At 42.4% G+C, this 26,193-nt stretch overlaps 1 protein-coding gene across 4 annotated transcripts in view; it reads left to right on the top strand.

The window, feature by feature from the left end:
• znf385c (zinc finger protein 385C) overlaps positions 1–26,193 on the top strand; it is a 191,277-nt gene that overhangs the window by 152,067 nt on the left and 13,017 nt on the right. For all 4 annotated transcript variants that reach the window (XM_008113257.3, XM_016994542.2, XM_008113261.3 and 1 more), the window contains 4 exons: positions 9,874–9,984; positions 14,467–14,641; positions 16,499–16,840; positions 19,514–19,701. In XM_008113257.3, coding sequence (XP_008111464.2) covers positions 9,874–9,984; positions 14,467–14,641; positions 16,499–16,840; positions 19,514–19,701 — 816 coding nt within the window. The remainder of the gene's footprint in view (positions 1–9,873; positions 9,985–14,466; positions 14,642–16,498; positions 16,841–19,513; positions 19,702–26,193) is intronic.

The following is a 26,193-nucleotide window of genomic DNA, read 5'->3' as shown; positions in this document are numbered from 1 at the left end:
GGGGAGCTTTGCTTCTTTTGCATGGTCAGTTTTTCCTGCATTATAGATGCTGAAAATAATAGCTGGATATTCAATCCCCAAAGAGACTAAAAATATGAAACAGGTGCTTCCTAGAGACATTTGGGCTCCAATTTTCTCAGGTGCCTTTCAAAGGAACATAACAGAAGCAACCCTGCTGAACATTTCCATCTGGTCCAGCATCCAGTTTACCATGGTGACCACCACATGTCTTCAAGAAGTCCACAGGCAAGACATGGAAACAATAGCCTTTTTTGTCTCTGGTATTAAGTATGCAGAGAAACGCAGAATTTGTACGTAGATGCCACAGCTAATATGAAACAAAAAGATGGAGCTTAGAGAAGTTGAATCAATGGATTACAGCTAAAGAAATCCACCAGGAGTCTGAGATCTGTTGCCCCAAAAGGTAGCTTTTCCCATTTCTGGATAGGTTTGTGCTATCCACTGTAATGGATCTACTTCTAGTTCTACATCTTGTAGAAAATTCCATAAGATGTATAAACATGACTTTTATGAGTCAGCCTTAGCATAGGGTCATTGAATAACTTTATGTCAACCTTTCTAAACTTGGAACCATTCTGATATGTTGGAGGAGAACTACATTACCCTGCCAGGATGAGCCATTATCTGTAGTGTTTGAAGACAATTAACGAACTGTGGAAATCCCTGCATTTTAGTTTTGATAAAGGAGAAATCATCTCATCATGTTCATATGAGTTACACTCATACCTGTAACTCCATGAATTGATGTTCTGTCTATTATGCCTTCTTTGCACCCTGTTTTTTTAAACCTGTTTGGTCTGACCTTGGGTTGTTGTTTTTTTCATCCTTAATATAAAGAATTTGGGAGTTTCTTTTTTAAATTTCTGTACTCAGGTTCGGAAAGATATCATAAAAATATTTTCCTATCAAAATATTTTCGGGAGTGTTCTGGACATGATTTAATTCTTGATTTGAATGATTGTTGAACCACTCACAACAGTGCTGTTAGGTTTATTTTGTTGTTATTTAGCCCAAGTCTTGCCTGAGGTCAAATAACATGTCGGGCAAGGAGTATCCTTTATTGCCACAAAGATACGGAGTTATTTTTGTTTTGTTCAAAATTCTATAGTTTATGTAAAATTGTAAAACTTAGCAAAGAAAAACTTTGCTAAAATATGGAACAGGTGCATTATGTTGTCGAAGGCTTTCATGGCCGGGATCACAGGGTTGTTGTATGTCTTTCGGGCTGTGTGGCCATGTTCCAGAAGTATTCTCTCCTGACGTTTCGCCCACATCTATGGCAGGCATCCTCAGAGGTGCTAAGATCGTTTTCTTAATTAGTACCCAATGTGCAGAATTTAGGAGAAGGGGTTTTATAGACTTTTACCATTGGTTTTCCTGAAAATTATACACCCTTAGAACATTGGGCTTAGTTTGCACATATACACACCCATCCCAGTGACTTCCCATCCAGTATGAGCACTCCGTTTGCTGAACTGAAGATGGCTGTAGTATTCAGTTGCTCTGTGACAACATCACATCTTAAAGCAGGTTCTTAGTTCCTTTATGCAGTTATGCCTTTGGATGTGCAGGTGATTGCAATGCTGTTTACCAACTTAGATGCATGTGGCTTCCTGGTTGAGCTTCCCAGAGCTTAGAAGTTCCTTTTTAGAGGAATGACATGTTGAAGCCATTAATAACAGAGCAGTAATAGGCCATTCAGAGCATGTTTCTTCTTGAGCTAGGGGGAAAGCCTTTTGATTATCCTGGTTGGGAGATTCCAGAATAACTTAACCAAGTCTGCTTCATCTTCGCTAATTAAGTGCTCCTTTCTCAGCTGATTTGATGCTAGTTCTATTAAAGCCCTAAGTAGTTTGGTGCTAAAGCATTTGGAGGATCCGTTTTTTCTGTATGCATGCTCCCCAACTTTACTAAATCCCACTAAAATCTAAGGTTTTGTCTTGTGTTCCCTTGTTGAATGAAATACCATGTGTAGAATAGTAGGGTCTTTTTGTTCATTGCAACATTTGTGAAGTTTCCATCCCACAGAAACTCACAGCACTGGTTTTAGATGGCTTTTTCAAGTGAACTGTTATGCTGGCTCACTGCTGGTTCTGCTCCTTTTTGTGCTGCCACAATAAAGCTAGGCCCTCCCCATTATTTTTAATAGATAGGTATGCTAGTATGGCTTCATGGCTTCTACTATTTTGAAATGTCATTTTATTTTGAACACCATTATTATTCATTGCTTGGTTTGAAATCAGTTACTTGTTTTAGTTATTTTGACAGAAGACTATACATTACAAGCTTTCGAAAGTGTAAAGCAAATTTTTGCATAATGTGGAGAGAGAGAAACAGTGGTTGGTATGAGACCAGCTTTCTTCCTCTGGGAAATGGTGTGAAAACTACCCAAACAAAGTGGAGATGGCTGGAAGTCTCTTTGTGCTTTTGAAAAATATGTATTTCTGAATTGTATATAAGGTGGGTGGGGGCCGCAACATGTTCAGTCACTTCTCCTGGCAGCTTCTATGATAGGGCTGGGCAACGATGTGGGGGCTAAAGGCAGAAATTCCAGCCCCTCCAACTAGCTATAATGCCTCAAGTTTCCTCCCCTTTCTCTAATAAAATGGCAATAGAAAATGACATCACGTCATGTACTGTTGTCATTTTGGGAAGTATTGTGCAGAGATCTGAGCAAAACAGCTTCATTAGGGTCTCCAGAACTGTTTTCAGGAGAGATGTCAAATATTGGTAGGATGAAAATAAAAGATATGATATTAAATATTCATCATCATCTGTGATGACAATCTGAGTACCAAGAAAGTAATAGCAGAATAATGATCATTTAGTGCACTTCTCATGAAATTAAATACCCTAAAAGTACCAGATCCTCTCTAACCTTGGAAGCTAAGATGGGTCAGCCCTGCATGGTTCTTGGATGGGAGACTATCACAAACACCAGGTGCTGTAAGCTATATTTTTGAGGAGATAATTGACAAAACTGCCTCTGGGTATTTGTTGGCTAAGAAAACCCTATTGAATTTATGGGATCACCATAATTTGACAGATGACTTGAAGACACACACACACAATGTTCACAAAATGTGTGCAGGAGGAAATTTGAATAGTACTAATTTTATCTTCCTCTTCTGCCTAATCTGTTTCAAGGACAAGATAAAAGATAGCATGTGGCAGCTGGAACTCCTATCTTGATGTTAAGGTACCAATATCATGTCCTTGAGCGGTACTCTCTCGTAGATGCATGCAGAATCAGAAAAGGCTCCAGAAAAATCATCGCTAGCACTTCCCATGCCTCAGGGCAGAAAACACGTTCCAGGCTGAGACAAATGAATGAGCCCCCCGAGAGTTCTGAGTAGTTTGCTTTGTACAACAAAACAAAACAAAACAAGAGAATGTGCACACATATTTCAGGTTAGTCAAAAATCTTGAATCCTGTTATTGGAAAGGTGATGTGATATCGAATCAGTTCATCAATTAGTCAGTCAGTCAATCAATTTTTGAGAATTCCCAGGGTGATCTCCATGTACAGGTAGGTGGGGTCCATTGCCTTTGAGATTCCAACTCTTATGATTCTGTGATTCCAGGGGGAAGCGAAGGCTGTATTATTTTGTACGGCCTTCAGTTTTTAAATCAGGCAGGGGTTCTGGCTCTTTCACTGATCTATTTTCTAAAACTATTTTCAAAAAAATTGATTTAGCCTGGTTTAAAATTGCTTTAAACTACTAGTATTTCAGTGTTAAGTATTTTTAAAATTATGGTTATTAGTTGTACATTGCATCAGGAACTCTGATGAGCATAACTAAAAACTGGCTCATAATTAAAACTGTGTGTTTGAATTGAAGCCTTTTTCAAATAGAGAAAGAAGTCACCCTTGGCAGCATGTAGCTACCATGTTCATGCACCAATTAATCCACTTGAAAACCACAGCACCCTCTGACTAGATCTTAAACACTTTCATCTTTAAAAGTCTTTTTGAATAAAAAGGTTTAGCCTGCTTCCAGAAGGACAGAAAGGAGGTAGCCAGTCTGGCTTCCCTGGGCAGGGAGTTCCAGAGTTGTGGGGCAGCCACCGAAAAGGCCCTCTCCCTCATTCAACCAAGCTTGAGATGGAGGTGGGATCAAGAGAAGGGCGTCTCCTGAAGACCTCAGGCTCCAGGCAAGTTCATACAAGGGCACATGGTCGGCCAAATAGCCTGGACCTAAACTGCCTAGGGCTTTAAAAGTCACAACCAGCACTTTGAATTGTGCCCGGAAACAGACTGGCAGCCAGTGGAGCTGCTGCAATGGGGGGTTGTCCACTCCCTGTAGCCAACCCCAGTGGGAAAGAAGTAGAAATATTGACATAAACAGGAAAATTAAGACTTGCATTTCACAGCTTCTATTGAAGCAGGACTAGCCAGACTTGCTTTCATTTCTGGCCATCACATTTGGAATGTTTGATTTCTGAATTTAAATTCAGTTCAGAATAAACTTGTTTTAAATGAATATCAAGGCATGGTCCGCCAAGCAGAAAGGGAGCCAAAGATGCACTAAAGTGTTACAAAGATATTACCCAAAAAAAAACTTGAACTATTCCTGTGTCTTCACTGCTGAAGAAGTAAGGCAAACGCCCATGCCTAAACTGACTTTTCAAGAAGGAAGGGTGGGAATTGAGGAAAACAGTGATAATGAGAGATGAAGTTCTTGATTTACTGACAGATTAAAACTAGCAAATAATCAGATGCAAAATTATCCACCTAAGAGTTCTTAAATATAAAATAGTTTACCAGCAACAAAAAAAACTCCCTAATGGTGCTCATTTGGTTTCCATTTGTTTGGTATGCTTCCCACTTTGAAGGCCTCTTCTAGTTTAGTGATGATTATCTGGAAGCTAACTCCCATCCAGATAAGTAATTCCATATGGGGAAGTTGCCCTGAAGTCCTCCCAAATGTGCAAATCCCTTAAAGAGCTCACGGCAACTTGCAGAGAGTCTCAGTTAGAGCTCCCGCTGCTGCGTCTCTTTTTGCTTTCCCATCTCTGACCTCCAGAGCCTTGACAGGAAGTTCAGTGCAACAACCTCTATTTATATATCAGTGGGAACATCCCAGGGATAAAACAGAAGTAATCTGAGACCACACAAATTAGTTATAAAGCAGGGAATTTTCCCCCCTTGCTCCCGGAAAACACTGCTCTTAAAATATGCTCCCAGGTTTTCTTAGTGTTTTGTCCTTGAGCTGGGAAGAAGGAAGAACTTTCCATCTGGAAGAGAATATGAAGAACGGGAGAAATTGATAGGTGGGTGCCATTTTTTGGACAGGCAACACAGTTACGGTCAGCCAGGATTCTTGCAAGTGAGATTTTAAGGGGTCGTTTTCCCGATTTGGGGGGGGGGGGGGCGTTGAGAAAAACATTTCCCTAAGCTTTGCCTCATTAAATACACACTTTGTATATATAGGAAGGAAAGGAGAGTACAGCTGGCTGGCTGCACATTTTTTTTAAAGGAACGTTTTAGAGTTAAGTAATATTGGTGTGTTGGCAGTGCTCAGGATTCAACAGCTGAACAGTTTGTTCTGTGGAGGGGACAGAGAACTAGATGATGAAGGTGTTTGATTTTAGAGCCAAGGGTGGAGAATGTAGAGAGCAAGATGGTTCCATGGATAAGGTGCCAAAATTAAGAGGACATGATCCAAGGGCCGATTTAGGAGTAGCTGCTAACATCTCTGTTGAACAGCATCTCACATCCTGTTGGCACAGTCAATAGGTCTGCATGACCTAAAGCAGGATGTCTTGTGCCTTGTGGTTAGGACTCAATACACCCTGAACAGAAAAAGAGACAGAAAAAATATACTTCTTCGTGAAAAGCCTGTGCAAGATTGTTAGTGAAGCTTTGCTCCATGTTCCATTATTGCATGCATCATAATTTTAGGCAGCCTTGTATAAGGCTGTGCTATGTATGCCACTACGGGTTTAGCTTGTCAACATCTATCAAGTCAATATCATTATATTTCTAGATGAGACTCCTCCTTGTTCCCTGGGTGCTTTTGAGCTGAAGTGCCAGAATGGTTGTTGCTACATTTTGCCATTTTTGTTATTCATTGCTTTATTGTGGGGAGTGGGGGATGTGAACTACAGGCTGTATGTGGTGCATGCTGATTTTTACAGCTGTGTAGCTTCCGCAAACACATATACATACACACACAATGGCACCATCAATTTTGCTGCCATACCATTGAATTTCACTAGTGCAGTTGTAAACGGAACAGAACAAAACAAAACATTGTCCTTTCCTTCGAAAATAATTAGCACCTGAAATGTGCATCTCATTTTAAAGCCTCACAGAAGCACCATGCAAAAAAAATATACCTTCATGCACCATGGTTTAAAAAGGGAGGGCTGCTGGCATGTCACCAAGCTAATGCTTAAATTCAATGGCATAGTAGCAAAAGCAAGAAAACAGTGGCAATACAGCTCTAGATGATTTGGTGAGGGGAAATTCAGGGAAATACTTCCTTTATTGCTTTAGGCTGATTGTTGACACTGGTTGGATTTAAAATGATGAGAACTCTACAGTTCATTAAGTGGAGAGATTATTGATAACGTTTTGCAAAAAGTGTAAAATGTAAAGGAATTATGGTGTTCGTGTTCAAATAACTGTATTGGTGATGGCCACTTACTACCATGGTCATGGGAAATAATTACAGTTAGCAGCTAAGGTATGAAAACATAATATAAAACCTGTGCACATATGCTTAAGAGTAAGTCCCACACAATGAATAAATATCCATATGGTGTTAGCCTCATGCACACAGAGCAAGCCCTGGTCACAGATGTCTCAATAAATAAATGTTTCTCTTTTTTTAAAGGCTTAAACACATTCATGGAGGATAAGGAATACATCAGCACCTATAGACCATAATATATACATGCAGGTTCTATGTTCAGAAGTGGTTTCCTTTGGAATGAAAATTGCTGTGAACCTTAAAAAAATCAGAAAACCGCCATCATCTTAAGAGTGCTAGTGGAGGGGAAATTGCCAAGGTGTAGTTTCACCCAGCAAGGCTGTATTTGTTTTCTGATTGTGGGCTATTAATACTTTTTTATTGGAAAGAAGACTTTCAGGAGAATTGAAACTCCCAGCAGCCATTTTGCCTTGTGTTTTTATTCATAATCCAGAGAGTATAACAGTCCATATTCACCAGCTTTCAGAACAGGATGTAAAAAAAGGAAAATTCTCCTCTGCTCCCAGATATTTGATGGCTGATTTTTAAATATCACCAATTGAGCATTCCTATTCTTAGAAGACACTGCAATTTTATGTCATATATACTCATGTTTTTGTTTGGACATATGTGTAATTTAATTATTTGATTATATACTTTGAGAAATCTTAAATCTTTCCTCTAAAAATGTGATTTTAACAACAACCACAACTACACAGTCTCATAGCCCAGTGGTAGAAAGAGAATGCATGTGTAATTCCTTCCCGCTGCCACCATTTCAGTCTCACATTCACCCACCCCTTTTAATTCTGTAATCTGAATTTTGGGCCTGCTTCCATGTACTACACCCTTGGACTACGTATACCGACATGCCATCAAAGATGGCATTGAAGGCTTTTTTTCATCACTCAAAGCCATCGCCCCCACCACCGCCACCATCACTGTTCTGCTTGCCTGACTTTCTTGCATATATCTCTTCATTTCTATTCCAGATGAGTGAGTAAAAATTTCATCACGAACATTGGAAGGCACCACTTCATTAATCACTCTCTGTTGTCAATACCACTCCCTTTGGGGATAGAATTTAAGGGTCCAGATAATGATTCCCTTGTCTGCAGGCTTTGCCTGCTAGACCGATGCACCTGTCTGGACAACTAAATAGCTTTGCTGAGAAATACGATCGCCTTCAAACCTCAATCTCGCGCTCCCTTCTTCCTGACAGCCAGCCTCGGATAAGATAATCTTCCAGAGCCACAGGGCTAGAGAACAATGCTTGTATTATAGATTGTGGTTTTGCTCAAACACACACATTATTTTTATATTAGCTCTTCCCCACCCACGGCCCCCACCCTTTTCACCTCATCACTCCCTACTCTAATCTTTTTCCACATTACTTAATGCAGCCATTTTGTTAGGAAATTATTGTGGAATCTTAAATATCTCTTAGGCAAAGACTGGGAAAACCAAATGAAACTGAGAACTGAAGCAAATGCAGCAGTGGATGTAAACCCTACCCTGTGTTCAGCAGAATTTTCTGAACTGGATTGCTGTTTTTGTTTTTAGTTATTTTTACCTGCTCTTAACTTAAGAGATAATCATGGAGGTATTGAATGTCCATGCTTTGTTTTATGACATTGTGTAGATTTGTGTCAACCCTCACCATGAGTTTTCATAGTGTTATATGGTTCTAAGGTGTTGTTGTTTGTTGGATCATCAATTAGAAGTCCGTCCAACATATAATTTTCCTGCAATTTTCTGGGTTACATTTAGGACTACATATTGGGCAAAAGAGAACTTTGTTCAGCACCCTTAGGGAACTGCATTGCACCTTAAAACGATTTCCACTCTATGATAAGTATGGAAGATAGTGCTTGGAATAAACAGCAAAGATGATCTTAAATTACTAAGAAGGTGTTTCCTGTAAGAACTACATCTAGAGCAATGGTTTTCAACCTGTGGGTCCCCAGATGTTTTAGCCTTCAACTCCCAGATATCCTAACAGCTGGTAAACTGGCTGGGATTTCTGGGAGTTGCAGGCCAAAACACCTGGGGACCCACAGGTTGAGAACCAGTGGCCTAGAGACAGGGAGAGGAAAGTTAGTAGGACTTATATATAACTAACAGACATATAATTCAGATGGAGGGAGGGAGTTCCTAATGAGAATATCAGCTTAGGTAAAGAAGGAACAGATTAGGCAGATCAAAGATCCTAGTTGTAGTGATGTGAAACCTGCTGGAAGGGAAACCCAGCATTTGGGGAAGGGAAGCAAGTATTATTATTTATTTTTTCCAAAGTCTTTTGCAGGAAGTAAAATTGAAAAATGAAAAATGGAGTATGGACTCTGTTAGAATGGTGAAGTAAATGTTAAAAACAAAATGTTCATATAAAATCCTAGGAATTATTTCTAAAAACTATATAACAGGAAGACTTGTATGTAAGACATTGTATATTACTCTATCTGATCATTGCAATTCCTGGTCTTAGTTTCCTTTTCTTATAGGAAGAAAAGTTCATTTATAGGAATGTGTTTTATTTATGTTTAACACTATGAAGAGGAGCCAAAATAATACACTCAGTTTTATTAAAGAGGCCGGTTTATTCCATTTTTTATTAATTTTTGTCTGCTCTTAATAAATTTATAGAATAAAAAGCGTTTCTTGCATTTTGAGACATTACAGCTCATTTTATAACAAAAAATGTAAATGAAACTTAAATGTTCATTATTACTTGAATAAATTACACTTTTATATTCCAAACATAATTTCATTTCAAACAAAATTGTGTGCCACAAAGAAACAAAGTGACTTCCAATCTGTAGAGGGTGCCAATCCAATATTTCCAAATGTTTCCCAAAAAATTTCCATGTGTTGTCCACAAAGCTCTGTCCGCCTGGTTTCTAAATCCACTGAATCAATTTGTTTTGCATAAGTGTTGACTTATTGTTCTGCAGTTGAGTTGGTTTACTCTAGTAGGAGGTGGCAACGAAATTTATGCAAGAATGGCCATGCTCTGATTCCAACAGGGCACCCTATGCAATATCCAAGAAATATATACACATGTGAATCTGTTTCAGATTTACTATTTATGCCGCCTGGGTTTCCAAAGCATCTCCTGATAGAGTCTGTCTTTCCTCCCCTACACCCTCCTTTTCAGATGGATCCTGTACAGAAGGCAGTGATCAACCATACGTTTGGTGTACCCAACCCACTCAAGAAGAAGCAGTTCATCTCTTGTAATATTTGCCATCTCAGATTCAACTCTGCGGTAAGCCTTGCTCTTGAAGGGAAGCGGAGTGGGGCAGACAACGGGTGGACAAATTCAAAGAAGAGAAATGTCTGTGATGGGATTGGCAAACTGCAGCCGCCCATAAGTAGATTTTCATGTCCCCCCAACACTTTATCAACTCGTCACAACACTTTTTTCCTGAGTAGAAAGGGTGAATTGCCTCTCTCAGGGGCCTTTAACATCACACAATTACAGCACTATGCTTCCATTTTAACTGCCATGATTTACACTGGTTACAACTAATTGAATCCTGGGAGGTCCTGTTTATAAAGGGGTATGTAGAATTTTCAGCCAGGAGGGCTCTGGTGCCTCACAAAACTATACATCCCAGGATTCCTTTGGTTATAACCATGGCAGTTAAAAATGGTGAGAAAGAAGTCTATAGGATGTCAACATGTGCTTCAAATAAGCAAGCAGGCCACATTTCCAATACACTGAAGGTAATGTCTCAAAAACACAAACTCATGTAGATGTAAAACAGGACAATCTTCTGACCTTGGAAAGATAGCTAAGATAGCTAAGATAGCTAGGAGATGTACGAGCTTTCTTTCCAACCTTGAAGTATGTCTTCTTTCAACAACCCAACAACATTGGTCTCCATTAATTACTAGAAAGTAATTTAAAATATCAACAAATGCTAAAGATTTTTCTAATACAAAATATGCTGTAACATGTTTGGCCCAAAAAAGGAATATTACAAAACGTACTTACTTTCTCTGTCACTTGAAATAATTATCTGAACTATTTCACCAATATGTAAGTGATCCAGACATTTTCTTTTTTAAAGACCTATAATGGTGTCCACTACCTGAAACATCATTTTTTCTGGACCAAATGTAGTTTTGGTCTGAAGAACTTATTGATATTGCCAGTTGGGCAGTTTTCTATTCTTTCCAAAGGGCAGAAAACTGACCCCCAGCCCTTCTATAGTTGCCCACTCCTAGATTAGCTAGAACAGTGGTTCTCAAGCTGTGGGTCCCCAAATGTTTTGGCCTTCAACTCCCAGAAATCCTAACAGCTGGTAAACTGACTGGGGTTTCTAGGAGTTGTAGGCCAAAACACCTAAGTACCCACAGGTTGAGAACCACTGAGCTAGAAAATAAAGAAAGAGGTTTCTTGATGGAGATCAGTAGCCTGCAACCCTTAACCTAATTTCAAAAAGCCATTGAACTAGACTGGTTTAAACCACTAGCAAGAGTGTTCTCACTCCGTCTTTCTCAACAGTTTGCTGTGACACAGAGAGAAGAAAAGGGGTCATTCAAAATAGAGAAAGGGGACATCACAGAGAATGAATACTTCTGGCTTCATCTTTCACTATCTTTAGCTTTATCTACCACTAAGATGCAATCGCTAAAAACTTTGTTGGTGTAGGTGTTTGCCATCAAGTCAGGTTTGACTTATTGGAACTTTATTAATGGGAGTCTTCCAATCAACAGTCTGGCTCTGGTGTTCCAAGCTCAGGGCTGTGGCTTCCATGATTATATCAGTCCATCCATCTGTAATGTGGACTTCCTATCTTCCTACAGCCTTCCACTTTCCCTAACATTATCATTTTTTCCCAATCAGCAATATCATCTCCATTGTTGGGAGGGGGACGAACTGTCACCTCGAGCTAAAGGGAAGGGCACTGCATTTCCCCTTCATACAAATTCTTGGTGGATGTGGAAATGGAGCAATGAAAAAGCATCATAAATAGGATATTAAGAGACAGGTTTAGAACACCCTATCTCAGAAAGTATTCCAATAAAAAATTCAGTGTCTATTTGCTCAATGTATTACAGAATCAGCACTAGGAATAATACATCAGTAATGAGGTCAGTACCTTGGATAGCTCCTTTAAACTCCAGGCTAAGTTAATGTGGTGGTGGTAGTGTGCCTTCAAGCCATTTCCAACTTAAAGCGATCATAAGTTAAACATATCACAGGGATTTCTCAGCAGAATTTGTTCAGGGGGTATTCTCCTTGCCTTCCTTCAGAGCGAGAGGGTTTCCATGTCCAAACAAGGACATGACTTCCAGAGTTGTAGTCCAATGCTCAGACCACTATGCATCTCCCAAAAGCTACCTCACACACTTCCCCCTGCCACCATTTGTGATTTACAGACCAAGCCCCTAGTACAAGTGCCACTACTTTACAAAGTAACATCATCTACCGAGGATTCCTTGCAATGCTATATTGGACAGCTCAAAAAAAATTCCCAGCTGCATCTTTTTTGTTGTTATATTTATGCCATAAATGTGTATGCTTCCTTCTTTCTCATTTTCTAAGTAAATCATAGTTCTTGGGTTCTTTCCTTATTCTATTAAATTGCCGATGAGAAATGTATCAGGTACAAAAATGTGTCAAACCTAATTCAGCATTATAAACATATAGCTAAATATTCAGGGATTCATATCTAAGCTTTAAAAGCTCATCACTAGAAGCCCTTATCCCAGATGAGCAAATTTCAATTTCCTTTCTCATTTTTTAAATGTTCTTTCCGCTGGAAAATTGAGCAAATGTTTACATGTTTGTTAAGGAACACATTTTCATCCATCCCAAGGTTTCAGCTGCCAAGATTGCTGCTTGTACCGAGCAGCCAATCACTCCTTACTTGTCCTTTCTTTTGTTGCTTTCCTGTATCCTGGACACTGCAGGACCTCAGCCTACCAATTGGACTCGGTGACCTTCAGTCTGTTATGTGGTGGCCATCTCATAAACCAACCTGTCTTTTCAGTATTCTCTCCCCCTCCCTTTTCAAACCTCTCTACTCTCCACCCCCTTTCCACCACTCCCTTTTCTCCGCAAGCCTTCCATTTTGCTGTGCAACCATATATTTCAATTCCTGGCATTGTTCATTGCCTGGTGAAAGGGAGATAAGACACACGTTGCCCCTGATTAAATGCAACCCATAGCTTGTATCAAAAGGAGCTTTTGGGCGAGGGAATATATGAAAAAATGGGCCGCTTCCAAAACAATATATGCGACTGATGACTTTGTTGTACAAAATAAAATAATATAGCTAAATGTATTCGCAGCAGGAGTGAAGAAGGACACAACTGTCAACTATTGTCATTTCCTGGGATGCATGGCTAACATGCAATGTACGTTCGCAGGCAGGCGTATTTGTGTATGTATGTGTGGTTGTAGTGGTAGTGTACATTTTCCTTTATCCTTTCCCGTTATCCTTTTCGTGAGAAGGATGAATAAATGAAGTGCGTGCTAATGTCTCCTGCCTGTTTGATGCTGATAATTTTTTTCAAAAAAAAGAATACAAAAGATTACAGAATGCCTCCTCACCACCACCACAAATATGCTTGTGTACTTAGCAGTCAGAGACAATTCTCCCCATTGTTGGCAGAATGAACGGCTCTGCGGCAAATTCATGGTAACTTAAATCCAATCTGAATTAAAATGAGAGTGTTAGGCAGAGGTTTGTCTTCATTTGCATAATGTTTGGGGGAAAGCAATTCTCCTTCATGCACAGAATGGGACAGAAGGGATGAAGACACCCGCCTCCCTACACACCCATTTTCTGGCCATTTATTTTTCTGAAAAATTCGTTGTTTAGTTTATGGTTAAAATCCATAACCCTACATGCTATCCCTATTCTTCTCAAAAAGCATATATAGGTGGCTCTTCATCCTATGTTTCAGAAAAAGGAACTGCATGGATAATGTGTTTTTCTTTTACATGGATTTTCCATAGTTAAGAAAAAAGACAGATGGCCTAAAATTCAGTTAGCTAATTCCAAATAGAGTAGATGCACTGTTGAATTGTAAGTCAACACAGGTGAATTCCATGGTTTCAGTGACTCTGTTCTAGTAGTAGAGACTAACAATGGGATTTAGGCCAGAAGCAGCAGTGGAAAAACAATGGGAGGGTTGTAGGTTAATTTAGCTGAAGCTCCTACAAAATTTAGTGAATGAGTCAGGGTGATGATAAGATAACATCAGTGATAAGGCTGTTTACTTTTGCAGACCGTCGGGTTTATGCCCATATGCCACTGCTCCCTCCTGCCTCTGGCATTTTTCAAACCTGGAATTGGACGCTGTTGCTCACAAGAGATAAAGAGGGTGAACCCCCTCATTTGATTTGCTGTGTGCTCTTCAACATCCCTGAGAAAACATCACAAAGATCAGCTCAGCTGGTCTTCTGTTTTACTAGTTAGAAAGGTAGCAGGTGACTTCTATGTTAGTGGGGCGATGAAACCACTCTGTGTGTAAGTCTGAACTTGAAATGAGCTATCCAATATGCTAGATTCTATCCTCAAAATAAGTTCTGGATGTTGGATATTTCCAAATTAAAACCAGTTTAGCTTTACTGCCTCACTGTCATGGAAGCCACCAGGAGAACTTAGAAATTATCTTTGTGTTATAGTCTTTCTTTGACCTTCATAATGCAAAATGGCCATCATAATGCTCTTTCTTCCATTCAAACCACCCCTTTCCAACTATGTTTTTTTAAAAAAAAAAATCTCAGAATCAAGCTGAGGCACATTATAGAGGCCACAAACATGCCCGGAGACTCAAAGCCATTGAAGCAGCAAAGAATAAGCACAAGACGGCTGACAGTAACAGCAGCCAAGAAAAACCAGCTGATTTTGATACCGCACTACATCTCAACGGAAACACCACCAGCAGCAGCAGCAATGGAGGTCAGTGGTAAAAAAAAGTCATATAGTTTATGAAAAACATTTGAGAGTTATTGCTTTTTCAGGTAAATGGAGGAAAGTGCTAGAACTTTGGAAACTTTACTTGAAAGTTGGATTGGGTCCATTTTACTGCATCTTGAAGGGACTGTAGGAGACTATGGGGGTTAGTTTTGTCATTAAATTTTTGGACAGACTAGACATTAAGGAGATCAGAATCTGGGATTATTTCCTCTTTGTAGATTGGGAATGCTCTCATGCCAACACTCTAAGCATTTGATCATGTGGGTTCAATGCACAAACACTTTTATGTATTTCAGTTGCATTTGGGGGAAAATGTGTGTGCCACAGATTGAGCAGAGCAACAGAATGTGGAAAAGAAGGCATTCTGGACATACTGAAGCAAATAAGCTGTTGTCTTCCATTAACACTGAAATGACATAATATTCTGTGCTGGGCAAAACTTCTGCATTCAGCTGGAATGACCATTGAAGACCCATGTAACATCAGACATCAGAAAGACTCACTCATCTGACTTGGACCAGTTGAGGATAGGATGCTCTGGCCTTGCAGAGAGCAGGATCCTTTATAACAAGGGTGGGGTTTTTTGAGGGGTGAGGGTTCATGTCAGGAGTGACTTGAGAAATTGCAAGTTGCTTCTGGTGTGAGAGAATTGGCCATCTGCAAGGGCGTTGCCCAGGAGATGCCCGGATGTTTTTGATGTTTCTACCATCCTTGTGGGAGGCTCTCTCGTGTCCTCACATAGAATTGGAGCTGATAGAGCAGTAGTTCTCAACCTGGGTCCCCTGATGTTTTTGGCTTTCTACTCCCAGAAATCCTAACAACTGGTAAACTGGCTGGGATTTCTGGGAGTTGTACGCCAAAAACATCAGGGGACCCCAGATTGAGAACCACTGTAATAGAGGGAGTTCATTCCCGCTCTCCCCAGGTTTGATTCAAACCGGCAGCCTTCAAGTTACCAATCTTTTCGACACATGGGTTTAACCCACTGAGCCACTGGGGGCTCTAGCAAGGGTAGGCAGAGTGTAGCCTATGGGCTACATACATAACTTAGACCTCAGATTTTGCCCGTGTAGCCCCCACCCTCACCCCATCAGTTTCCTAAAGCCCTCAGGCAGTTTTTGCCTGAAAACAATATCAAAAATCCCTCAAAAGAGTGAAGACATTGGAAAAATATTCCCACCCTACTTACAGAGCGCTCCCAGAATTTTCATTACCTCTAAATACCTCTATGTACTTCTGTATACCTTCTCAAAATGGTTTCAGAAAATGATACAATGTTACTTGCAGTTGCCATTGCGAGAGAGACTGAAAGAGGAAAACAGATATTTGGGCTTGCGTTGGGCAAGAGTGTGGCCCATGGTATCTGTGTCCTGAACGAAATTGCTGCCTGTCTCCCAGGCAGTTTTCCACCCCTGCTCTAGCATCAAAGAGGAGAGGAACCTCTGCTTCCTGGTAAATAAATGGCATTTGCAGTGTAGACCCAATTTCATGAGAAGAGTCAATGAGTTACATGTTGTGGCAGCCAGTAGCTTCCATGTCAATGGGGCAATAAATCTGCTTAGAATGTTAGTCTTAACTTTAAAAGATCTACTCCAGGCTACTAAACTAAGTTCCACACTTTGGCTAGCTTCTAAAGTTCAGACTACAACCTTTGGTGAATTCACTGCCCCACTATCACAGATGCCATCAGCTGCCACTGCATGCATGTGATTTACTTTTCCCACCCCAATATTGTGAAAAATAATCTATAAAATGTTCATATAATATTGTAAGACTTTGTTGATCTGCAGAGGCAGCAAAGTTTCTCGATGGAAAGCAATTGTTGTACTCTTTTGTTAGCACAACCCAATGGCCTACTCAGCTTGAACCAGCCAACAGCAGACAACTGCAGCCTCATGATGATGTCCCCAGCAGAGGAGTCATCTGCCAAGCTAGCAAGTGGCATTTTGCCCCTCGCCTCCCCACCAGCTTCAGAGCCTTCGGAAGGAGCTCCGGACACTGCAAGTTTGGCATCATCGTCTGCAGCTGCTGGAGCTGAGACTCCAGCTACTGAATCAGGCCAGACAACCAGCTCAGCACCAGAAATGGAGAAGGAGGGAAAGAAAAGTAAGCAGCACCTGTACTGTCCAACTTGCAAAGTGACAGTCAACTCTGCCTCTCAGCTGGAGGCACATAATTCTGGTAAGGAATCCTTAATGGGTGTACTAATATGCCTCTGAATCTCTCATTTTTACTGGTTTTCAGGAATTGATATTGTCATATTTATTTATACTGTAGTTTTTCTCTTGATTGAAACTCAAAACAGCTATGAATGAAATCACGGCAGTAGAGATTTTAGAAAGTGTTGAGAGGAAAAGAGAAAACCCCTTTTATGATGGTAGTGGTGGGAACAAAGCTGAAACCTGGAAAGGTTCCAGCTAGACCACAGATGTTTGGACAGCACTGCTATATTGAATATGTGTATGTTTTAGAGCCCATGGAATGAAGTCCACGATGACCTACTTTCTCCTACCACATGGATTTATCCAGTTATGGATATTAAATCAGAGGGTGTGCCAAAATAGCAATAAAAGGGAAGTTACTCCTCTTGCTCTACATAAATATTCATCTGTACACAGCCTGAAGGTGTAACATCTTGCCTCGCTGCCAGCTATTTGCCATGATATCTGAGGCTGGTAGATTGGAGTGGACAACTGTGCAAGTATGGAAGCCAATTTCTTCCTCCAGTGGAACATACAGCCATGTTTTTTTACAACTTAGAAGTGATGTTATATCACTTCTGGCCTATTTTTGAACATTTTGGAAGGAGTGCGAGTCCAGAACTGCTATGTTTGGGTAACAATTTTGTGCTATATGCTACTTGAAGTTGTTTTCACCTCAGAAAAATGCTGATCTAGGACTCGTAATTTCCAAGGGGGATTCAAATACCAGCTAGGAGTCAACTGCAGTTCTTGTGTTGGACTTTCCACCCTCAATGTAGTCTTAATGCCCAATCTTTTTGGAACATCAGAATAAAAGATGAAAGTTACTCAGTATCTGACTGAAGCCTTCTTACTGCATATTTTCAAAAATCATGATCTTAAACTCCTTGACTCTCTAACATCTTGGTTTCCCAAGTCTACACAGACAGAAATATTAGCTTCTTATATTTTGAAGCAGAGGAAATGCTTTGCTATCTTTGTAGATTATTGAGCACCAAAATATTTTTTTGCAGCAACCCTCATGTAACATGTCTCTGTAACATCTCCTCCACTGCATCTCCATACTGTTGAATAGTCATCATATTTAGTAATACTGTATCTATCTCCCACCCCTATACTACTCTGTTTTGTAATAGTTTCTGTCCTGACCAAAAAAAATGACAATCTGGAAAACATGGTTTAGTTCACCCAAGTAAAAGTATTATGCTAAAAGAGTAGCTTTTAAATTCTAAAACAAACTTGTGTATCTGAAAAATAATAAATGACAGGCTGCTGTGCTTGAACCCTTAATTTTTAAGCTGTCATTTTTGATGTCTTATGTTTTTAAGCACAGCAAGTAATCGCAATAATAAGGATAGTGAAATATAAATAAGCACTGATTCATTTCAGATTTGGCTTTACCTTTCTTGATAATGCTGTTCCATTTTAACACAGGGGCAGGAGCGATAATGCAGTGGAACCTAGCAGTGGGCGGTTTGAAACCTCAGACAGTGCAAGACTCAATACATGTAAATAAACCAAACATGGAAAAGATGGGCCAAATCAGTTTTGAAATTAAGAAAAGAAAAATGCAAATAATCCGTTCTCATGTTTTTAAAAGAAAGCATCTGAAAAACCAATCTGAAACATAGGGCAGCTATCTTTGGTGTTTTGAGGGAGACTGCAGCTGTTTTTAAAATTAACACACAAACACACATTTGCGTTGCAAATGTTGAAATAGGCTTGGAGCAAATAAAGAGCATATAAATGCCATGTGGTTTTTTTCAGCTTCAGCAGCAGAGAGAGATAGAAAAAGCACACCGATGTCCTACACCGTCTGTTGTAATGGGTCTTCTGCCAAGACAGAATCAGAGGGGCTCTTGGGTTTCATTCAGCAGGGGGCTTGAACAGTAGCCGCTTCTGGAGCGGAGTTACTACTATCTAGAGTTACTACAGTCAACCCTCCACTTTCGCTGGGCTTAGGGGCACAGAACCCCCACAAGACTGAAGCATTTCAAACAAAAAAAACACTATTTTTACCTGGGAGAGCTATTATATGAATCTCTAGGACAGTGGCTCTCAACCTGTGGGTCCCCAAGTGTTTTGGCCTACAACTCCCAGAAATCCCAGCCGATTTACCAGCTGTTAAGATTTCTGGGAGTTGAAGGCCAAAACATCTGGGAACCCACAGGTTGAGAAACACTGCTCTAGGTCTTCTAGTAATAATCTAAGGTCATATTTTGCCAAAAGCTGACCGCAGAATCGCACTAGGTGACCTAGAAATTCACAGAGAGGTGTTCTCTTTAGGAATCTTTAGATCCTCCAATATTACTCTGTGGTCACCTTCCAACAGAAATTGAACATAGAGCCACACTGAAAGACTTAGAGATCCCTAAAAGGAACATTTTAATCAAATTCATGAACAATCAAATTGGCACAAGTGAAACCCACAAATGTGGAGGACCGACTGTAGATGATCCAAAGAGTCTGCACGAGGAAGTCTTTAAACAGGATTAGCATTTGAACTCAAAGAGCAGTTGGAAGAGGTCTTATGTAGATTCTGTACATTCCAGCTTCACCTTGCCTTTGGGCATGCCATACTTCTTGTTCCAGAACTACTCTTGCTTAGTAAGTTTTCACATCTTCTGCAACTTTCCTTCTCTTTGTTTCTCAGGAGCAAAGCACAAATCAATGTTGGAAGGTCAGGCCATTTTGCCAAGGCGAAGTAGGGGGAAGGTCCTCTCTCGTGTGGGGCACAAGCCCAAACGGATTGGCAGCAAAGGTAGCCTTGGCATCCAAAACAAGGCCTTCCAGTGTCAGGTGTGCGAGATCTATGTCAATTCAGAAACCCAGCTCAATCAGGTAAGTGGCAGGAAGGTTTCCCCTTCAGATATTTTGAGTGGCCATAGATTGGAGCTTTATTGAATCTTTGCCAGTTTTAAAAGAAACCTTGCGAGAAGTCTGTGCCGTTTGAACCAGTTACTTCCTAAAGATAATAAAGAAGTAATCAGAACAGTATTTTTTTAAAGTACTTTTCCAAGCTTTGAAAAGAAGATTTTACACAAAGATTTTACACAAAAATCATTACACAAATGTAATGATCTTTGGGAGCCTCCCGTGGCTCAGTGTGTTAAAGTGCTGAGCTGCTGAACTTGCAGACGGAAAGGTCCCAGGTTCAAACCCAGGGAGCGGAGTGAGCGCCCGCTGTTAGCTCTGCCAACCTAGCAGTTTGAAAACATGCAAATGTGAGTAGATCAATAGGTACCACTCCAGCGGGAAGGTAACAGCATTCCATGCAGTCATGCCGGCCACATGACCTTGGAGGTGTCTACGGACAACGCCAGCTCTTCAGCTTAGAAATGGAGATTTCCACCAGAGTCGGACACAACTTGACTTACCATCAGGGGAAACCTCTACCTTTACCTAATGATCTCTGGGATGCCATTCTAGAGTTCTTGGAGTACCACCCAGATTAGTACTCCAAACCAGTCTATTGTGATATTTCAGGTAGCCCAACAAAGGTAATCCTTTTATGAAGCTAGAGTTCTCTCAGGCCTGAGTACCTGACATATCCAGTGGATTCCTTTGACCATGGCAGAAACAAAAGCCAGATTGGGTTTGCCATTCTTCCTCCTAGTTTATTTTTAAAATATTAACAAAAGAGGAGTGTGCCTCTCAAATTTTCAGTGCTGTTGTCATTCCTGCAAAAAAAAAAAATTCCCTCAATGTTTTTACCACACAAATGTCTGTGAAGTTTTCATTGGAAGTAAATTTCTGGAGATATAGGACTGTGTCTAGAGTTATTCATAGAGTGTGTCATCTCATTTATTCTAATTAATCTACTGTGACTATGATTAAATCTGGATCCAGATTACATAATGACTCCTGCACTGCATCATAGATGAACAATCCTAAATCTTACATGGTTTGATTATTTTGTTGTAGAATCCTTGAGGCCTGCTGATGCAAGTTACATTTTAGAAATTAATTGTGTACATTTGGAATCTCCTAGCAGTTAAATTTTTAATATATTTAATTGATGTTAGTTGAAGCTGCTGAGTATGACTTCTGGCATGAAAAAGAGAATGGCTTTGTTGTATCACAACAAGGGCAAGGATCTCAACAATCAGCAGATACTTCAGTGGCCATCTGTCACGACCCAGGCGGCAGAGGCACCAATAACCATACACAGAGGCCAGAATCTAACTAATATCTTTATTGAAGGAATATATAAAGTTAATAAAAACAAGTATAGAAAATAGTCCAGAATTAGACCCTTCAGGAAAGGTCAGAATTAGTCCAAAAAAGCAATGTCCAATAAGAAATATTAAGGTCCAAAGTTGTAATCCAATAACCGAAACACTCACTTTGCCAAGCAAAGTGAGGGGAGATGACAAGGTCCTTAGTCCATAAAACTTGAGCGTGGCTAGGAAATAACTTGATACTTGAAACAAGGCTTGAACGTGGAACAAGGTAACTAAGAACAAGAACAAGGTCCGTGGAATAACTTGGTAAAATCCGTGAAACAAGGCAAGGATTAGTCCTGGGAAACAAGGCAAAGTCCGTAGGTAAACAAAGGCTGGGAAGCAAGGCGAAGGCTGGATAGCAAGGCAAGGCTTGAGCTGAAGCGAGGCTTGAATCGGAGCGCGCTGTCCAGACACAACTCGCTCCGTAGGCTGACGAATTGACTCCGCGAAGTTGCTACGCGGGCAAAACACCTATATAGAGTCCAACTTTCTCACCAAAGCGGTTCTCTGGGAATCAGAAACGAAAGCTAAACTCTGAGACCAGATGTTAAACTCCTTAAAGATTCTCACGAGAACCAATGTTAATTGGCAACATTCTTAGCTGCTATCCTCGCACTCCTGCGCGAAGCTGAATCCAAACTTCTCTGTTGTTTACAAAACTCCCGGCGCAAGAACACGGGAGAAGTAGGCTCTGGGGTTGTTTGACATACTTCTGGGGCACAACTTTCTTGCAGGTGCAAGGTTTCCAGATCTGCCTGGGAAGGATCTGGCTGAGAGGAATCCAGTTCAGACTGGGAAGGTAAAAAACCCAAGTTTTCATCTTCATCAGGGATTACAATGTCCTGAGCAGGACTACAAGGCCCATGGTTCATCACACTATCCCCCTCCTCAGGGCCCCTCCCAAACTGGGGTCCTCTCCCCGAGGCGCGAGGTCGCGGTTTGGTGGGATAGGTCAGATGGAAGCGACGGGTTAGATCAGGAGCATGGACTGTGGAGGCGTCTTCCCAAGAGCGTTCCTCAGGCCCAAAACCCACCCAGTCAATGAGATATTGTAGGCGGCGGCGATGAAAGCGAGAATCCAAAATGTCCTCAACCTCGAACTCCTCCTCCCCATTCATCAAAACAGGAGGGGGGGCCGGTTGGTCTGTATCAGGACGCACACCATCCGCCGGAAGGAGCAGGGAACGGTGAAACACTGGGTGAATGCGCATTGAACGCGGAAGTTGGAGTTTGAAAGTCACGGGGTTTAATTGCGCCACCACTGGATAGGGGCCAATGAAGCGGGCATCTAACTTCCGGCATGGGCGGTGGGAGGGCAGAAAGCGAGTGGACAGAAAAACCCGATCTCCTACCTTGATTTCGGGGCCCGGCTGGCGGTGTTTGTCAGCGTGGCGTTTATAGTCCTCCTTGGCTTGGTCCAGTTGCTGGAGCAAAAGTTGTTGCACCGCTGTGAGTTCCTGCAGCCAATCCTCTGCTGCGGGAACTTCTGAAGTTTCAATGACAGGGGGAAAGAAACGTGGATGGAAACCGTAGTTTGCAAAGAACGGCGTTTCTTTTGTAGAAGCTTGAACTCCATTATTGTAGGCAAACTCAGACAGTGGTAACAGAGAAGCCCAATTGTCCTGTTGGTAGTTTACATAACAGCGAAGATACTGCTCCAAAGTGGCATTGGTGCGCTCCGTTTGCCCATCTGTTTGGGGATGATGAGCTGAAGATAAGCGAGAGTCTATGCCCAGTAGTTTTTGTAGTGCCTTCCAAAAACGAGAGGTGAATTGAGATCCACGGTCTGTGACTAAACTCTTGGGCAATCCATGTAGTCTGAAAACATGCTGAAGAAATAGATCCGCAGTTTCTTTGGCCGTGGGGAGGCCTTCGCAGGGAATGAAATGGGCTAACTTGGTGAATAGGTCCACCACCACTAAGATCGTGGTGAATCCACAGGAAGGTGGTAGGTCAGTGATGAAATCCGCGGAAATTATTTCCCATGGGCGAGATGGGGTAGGAAGGGGGTGCAAAAGCCCTGAGGGCTTCTCCCTTCGTATCTTGGAGCGCTGGCATACTGGGCAGGTGTTGACATATTTTTCCACATCCTTGCGGATCTTGGGCCACCAAAAATCTCTTAGGATCAAATGCATGGTTTTAAATAGTCCGAAGTGTCCTGCTGGTTTGCAGTCATGACACAGACGAAGCGCTTTTTCCCTGCCCGGTCCGGGTGGGATATAAACATGATTTCTATAGCAGAGCAGCCCATCTTTAAGCGAAAAGGGAAAATGCAGACCTTGGCGAAGTTGGTCCTGCGCCCAGGCATCTGCTTGCTGACTAGCCCTGATTTCTTGAGCACAGATGGGTCCTGGAGTAGGGGAAGTTGAACCAATGGGACTGGATTTGGTGTTCCCCACTGTGAGCGTGGCAAAGTTCTCAGGTTGTAGCAGTTGGGATTCAAAGGTCTCCTTGCGTCCTGCAGCGTATTCCGGTTTACGTGACAGGGCGTCTGCTTGCTTGGTTTGAGCTGGGGTCACATAATGGATCTGGAAGTTGAAACGTTCAAAGAATAAAGCCCAACGTTGCTGCCTCTGATTTAGTTTGCGGGCAGTTCTTAGATGTTCTAGATTACGATGATCAGTGTGGACTTCAATGGGGAATTTGGCCCCTTCTAGCCAATGTCTCCAAGTTTCAAAGGCTGCCTTTATGGCCAGTAGTTCTTTTTCCCAAATGGTGTAATTCCTCTCTGGTGTGGTTAGTTGACGAGAATAAAAGGCACAGGGGTGGAGGTGATCTCCCACCGGTTGTAAGAGTACAGCCCCAATTGCCACATCAGAGGCGTCCGCTTGCACCACAAAAGGGGTTCCAGGATTTGGGTGCTGTAGAATTGGCTGGGAGGTGAATAGTTTCTTCAGTTGCTGGAACCCTTTCTCTGCTTGATCAGTCCAGCGGAAAGGCTGCTTTCCACGGATGCAGCTAGTGATGGGGTCGGACCAGCGGGCAAAATCTGGAATGAACTTGCGGTAGTAGTTCGCGAACCCCAAGAAACGCTGCACCTCTTTCTTGTTAGTTGGCGCCCGCCATTCCAATACTGCTGAAACTTTGGCTGGATCCATGGAAAGCCCTAGAGGCGAGATGCGGTAGCCAAGGAAATCTACCTCTTGTAGATCAAAAGCGCATTTTTCTAGCTTGGCATAAAGTCCATGATCCCGCAGTCGTTGCAACACCATTTTGACGTGGTTCTCATGTTCTGATTGTGATCTGGAAAACACCAAAAAATCGTCCAGGTAGATTATCAAGAATCTGTCTAGATAGTCCTGAAAAATATCGTTGACAAAATGCTGGAACGTTGCGGGAGCTCCGCATAAACCGAAATTCATAACTCGGGACTCGAATAATCCGAATTTAGTCTGGAAGGCGGTCTTCCACTCGTCCCCTTCTCTGATGCGAACTAGATTATAAGCCCCCCGAAGATCCAGCTTGGTGTAGACCTTGGCTCCTCGAAGTCGGTCCAGTAGATCCGAGATTAAGGGCAGGGGATAGCTGTTCCGCTTGGTGATATTGTTCAATGCTCTGTAGTCCACCACCAAGCGTAATTCCCCTGACTTCTTCTTCACAAACATCACTGGGGAGGCGGCTGGGGATTGAGAGGGTCTGATGAACCCCTTGCGAAGGTTTGTCTCTAAGAATTCCCTGAGAGCTTCTTGCTCTGGTTCAGTCAGGGAGTAGAGATGCCCTCGCGGGATCGGGGCCCCCTCCACCAAGTCAATGGCACAGTCATAAGGTCTATGTGGGGGTAATTTTTCGGCTTCTTTCTCATTGAATACATCCCAATACTCGGAGTACTTCTTTGGCAAGGTGATGATGGGCTCGGAGTCTGTGGCATGGCATACCTTGGCTACGAGGCAATGGTTTTGGCAGTACGGTGAAGCAAACTGCAGTTCTCTGTTGGACCAGGAGATGTTAGGGTCGTGGAGTGTCAGCCATGGAATTCCCAAAATCACAGGGAAATGGGGAACCTCGGTAACAAAGAAGGAAATCTCTTCCATATGTTCCCTTATCCACATCCTGGTGGGTTCCGACCACTGGCTTACGGGGCCCGTCTTGAGGGGACGGCCGTCTATGGCTTGCACCACACGGGCATTCTTGAAATCATGATATTGTAATCCCAGAGAGTCGGCATACTCTCTATCGATGAAATTGTTGGTAGCTCCAGAGTCTATCATGGCGTGGATCATGACGGGTCCCCTTTTTGCTGACCATAATGTGACCACGAGAAGGAACAGGACCCCGGTTGGCGGCTCTTGGATGGATTTTTTGACCGGGTTGGCGAGCCTCTCTACACCCGGTCGTTGGCTTCCCCCGCCGGCTGTGTGCCAGTCGGCTCAGACGCCTTCGACTCCGTGGAGGACGCCGCCGCAAGACGGGCGGCAGGCTTCCCTTTGGCTGGGCACTCTCTGGCGAAGTGGCCCCCGTTCCCGCAGTACCAGCAGAGGTTCAAGCGTTGACGACGGGCCTTCTCGGCGGCATCTAGTCTGGGACGCACATTGCCCAACTGCATCGGCACCTCCTCGCCTCCTCTGGGGTATGGGGTTGGCGGCGGGGGTCTCCACACCGGACGTGGCTGAACACTGGCGGGAGCGGGGGGTTTTGCCCCGGCTCTACCGCCCTGGCCTCGAACCCATTGTTTCCTGTTGGCAATCATGACTTCAGCCCGTAAACATTGATCAATGAGTGCCTCGAGGGTCTGGGGAGGATCCACCTTGGAGATTTCTTCCAGCATTTCAATGTTGAGACCCTCCCGAAATTGTCCTCTGAGGGCTACATCGTTCCAGCCGGTGTTGTGGGCCAGCACGCGGAACTCGGCTATGTACTGAGACATGGGTCTGTCTCCTTGAAGGAGGCGCCGGAGTTTGTGACCGGCTGCCTCCAAATTGTCCTCGATTCCCCAGGTCTCCTTAAGGTGATCCAAGAAGCGTTGTGCTGAACTTAGGTGGGGGGAGGCTTGATCAAACAGGGCCGTCGCCCAGCTAGCCGCTGGTCCGTCTAGAAGACTGTAGACCCACGCCACCTTGATGTCTTCTTGGGGAAACTCGGCATCACGGGCCTCTAGATAAGCTTGACA

This window comes from Anolis carolinensis, chromosome 6 (genome assembly GCF_035594765.1).
Source record: "Anolis carolinensis isolate JA03-04 chromosome 6, rAnoCar3.1.pri, whole genome shotgun sequence".
Lineage (NCBI taxonomy): Eukaryota > Metazoa > Chordata > Lepidosauria > Squamata > Dactyloidae > Anolis > Anolis carolinensis.
This window is presented reverse-complemented; position numbering and strand designations above follow the sequence as displayed.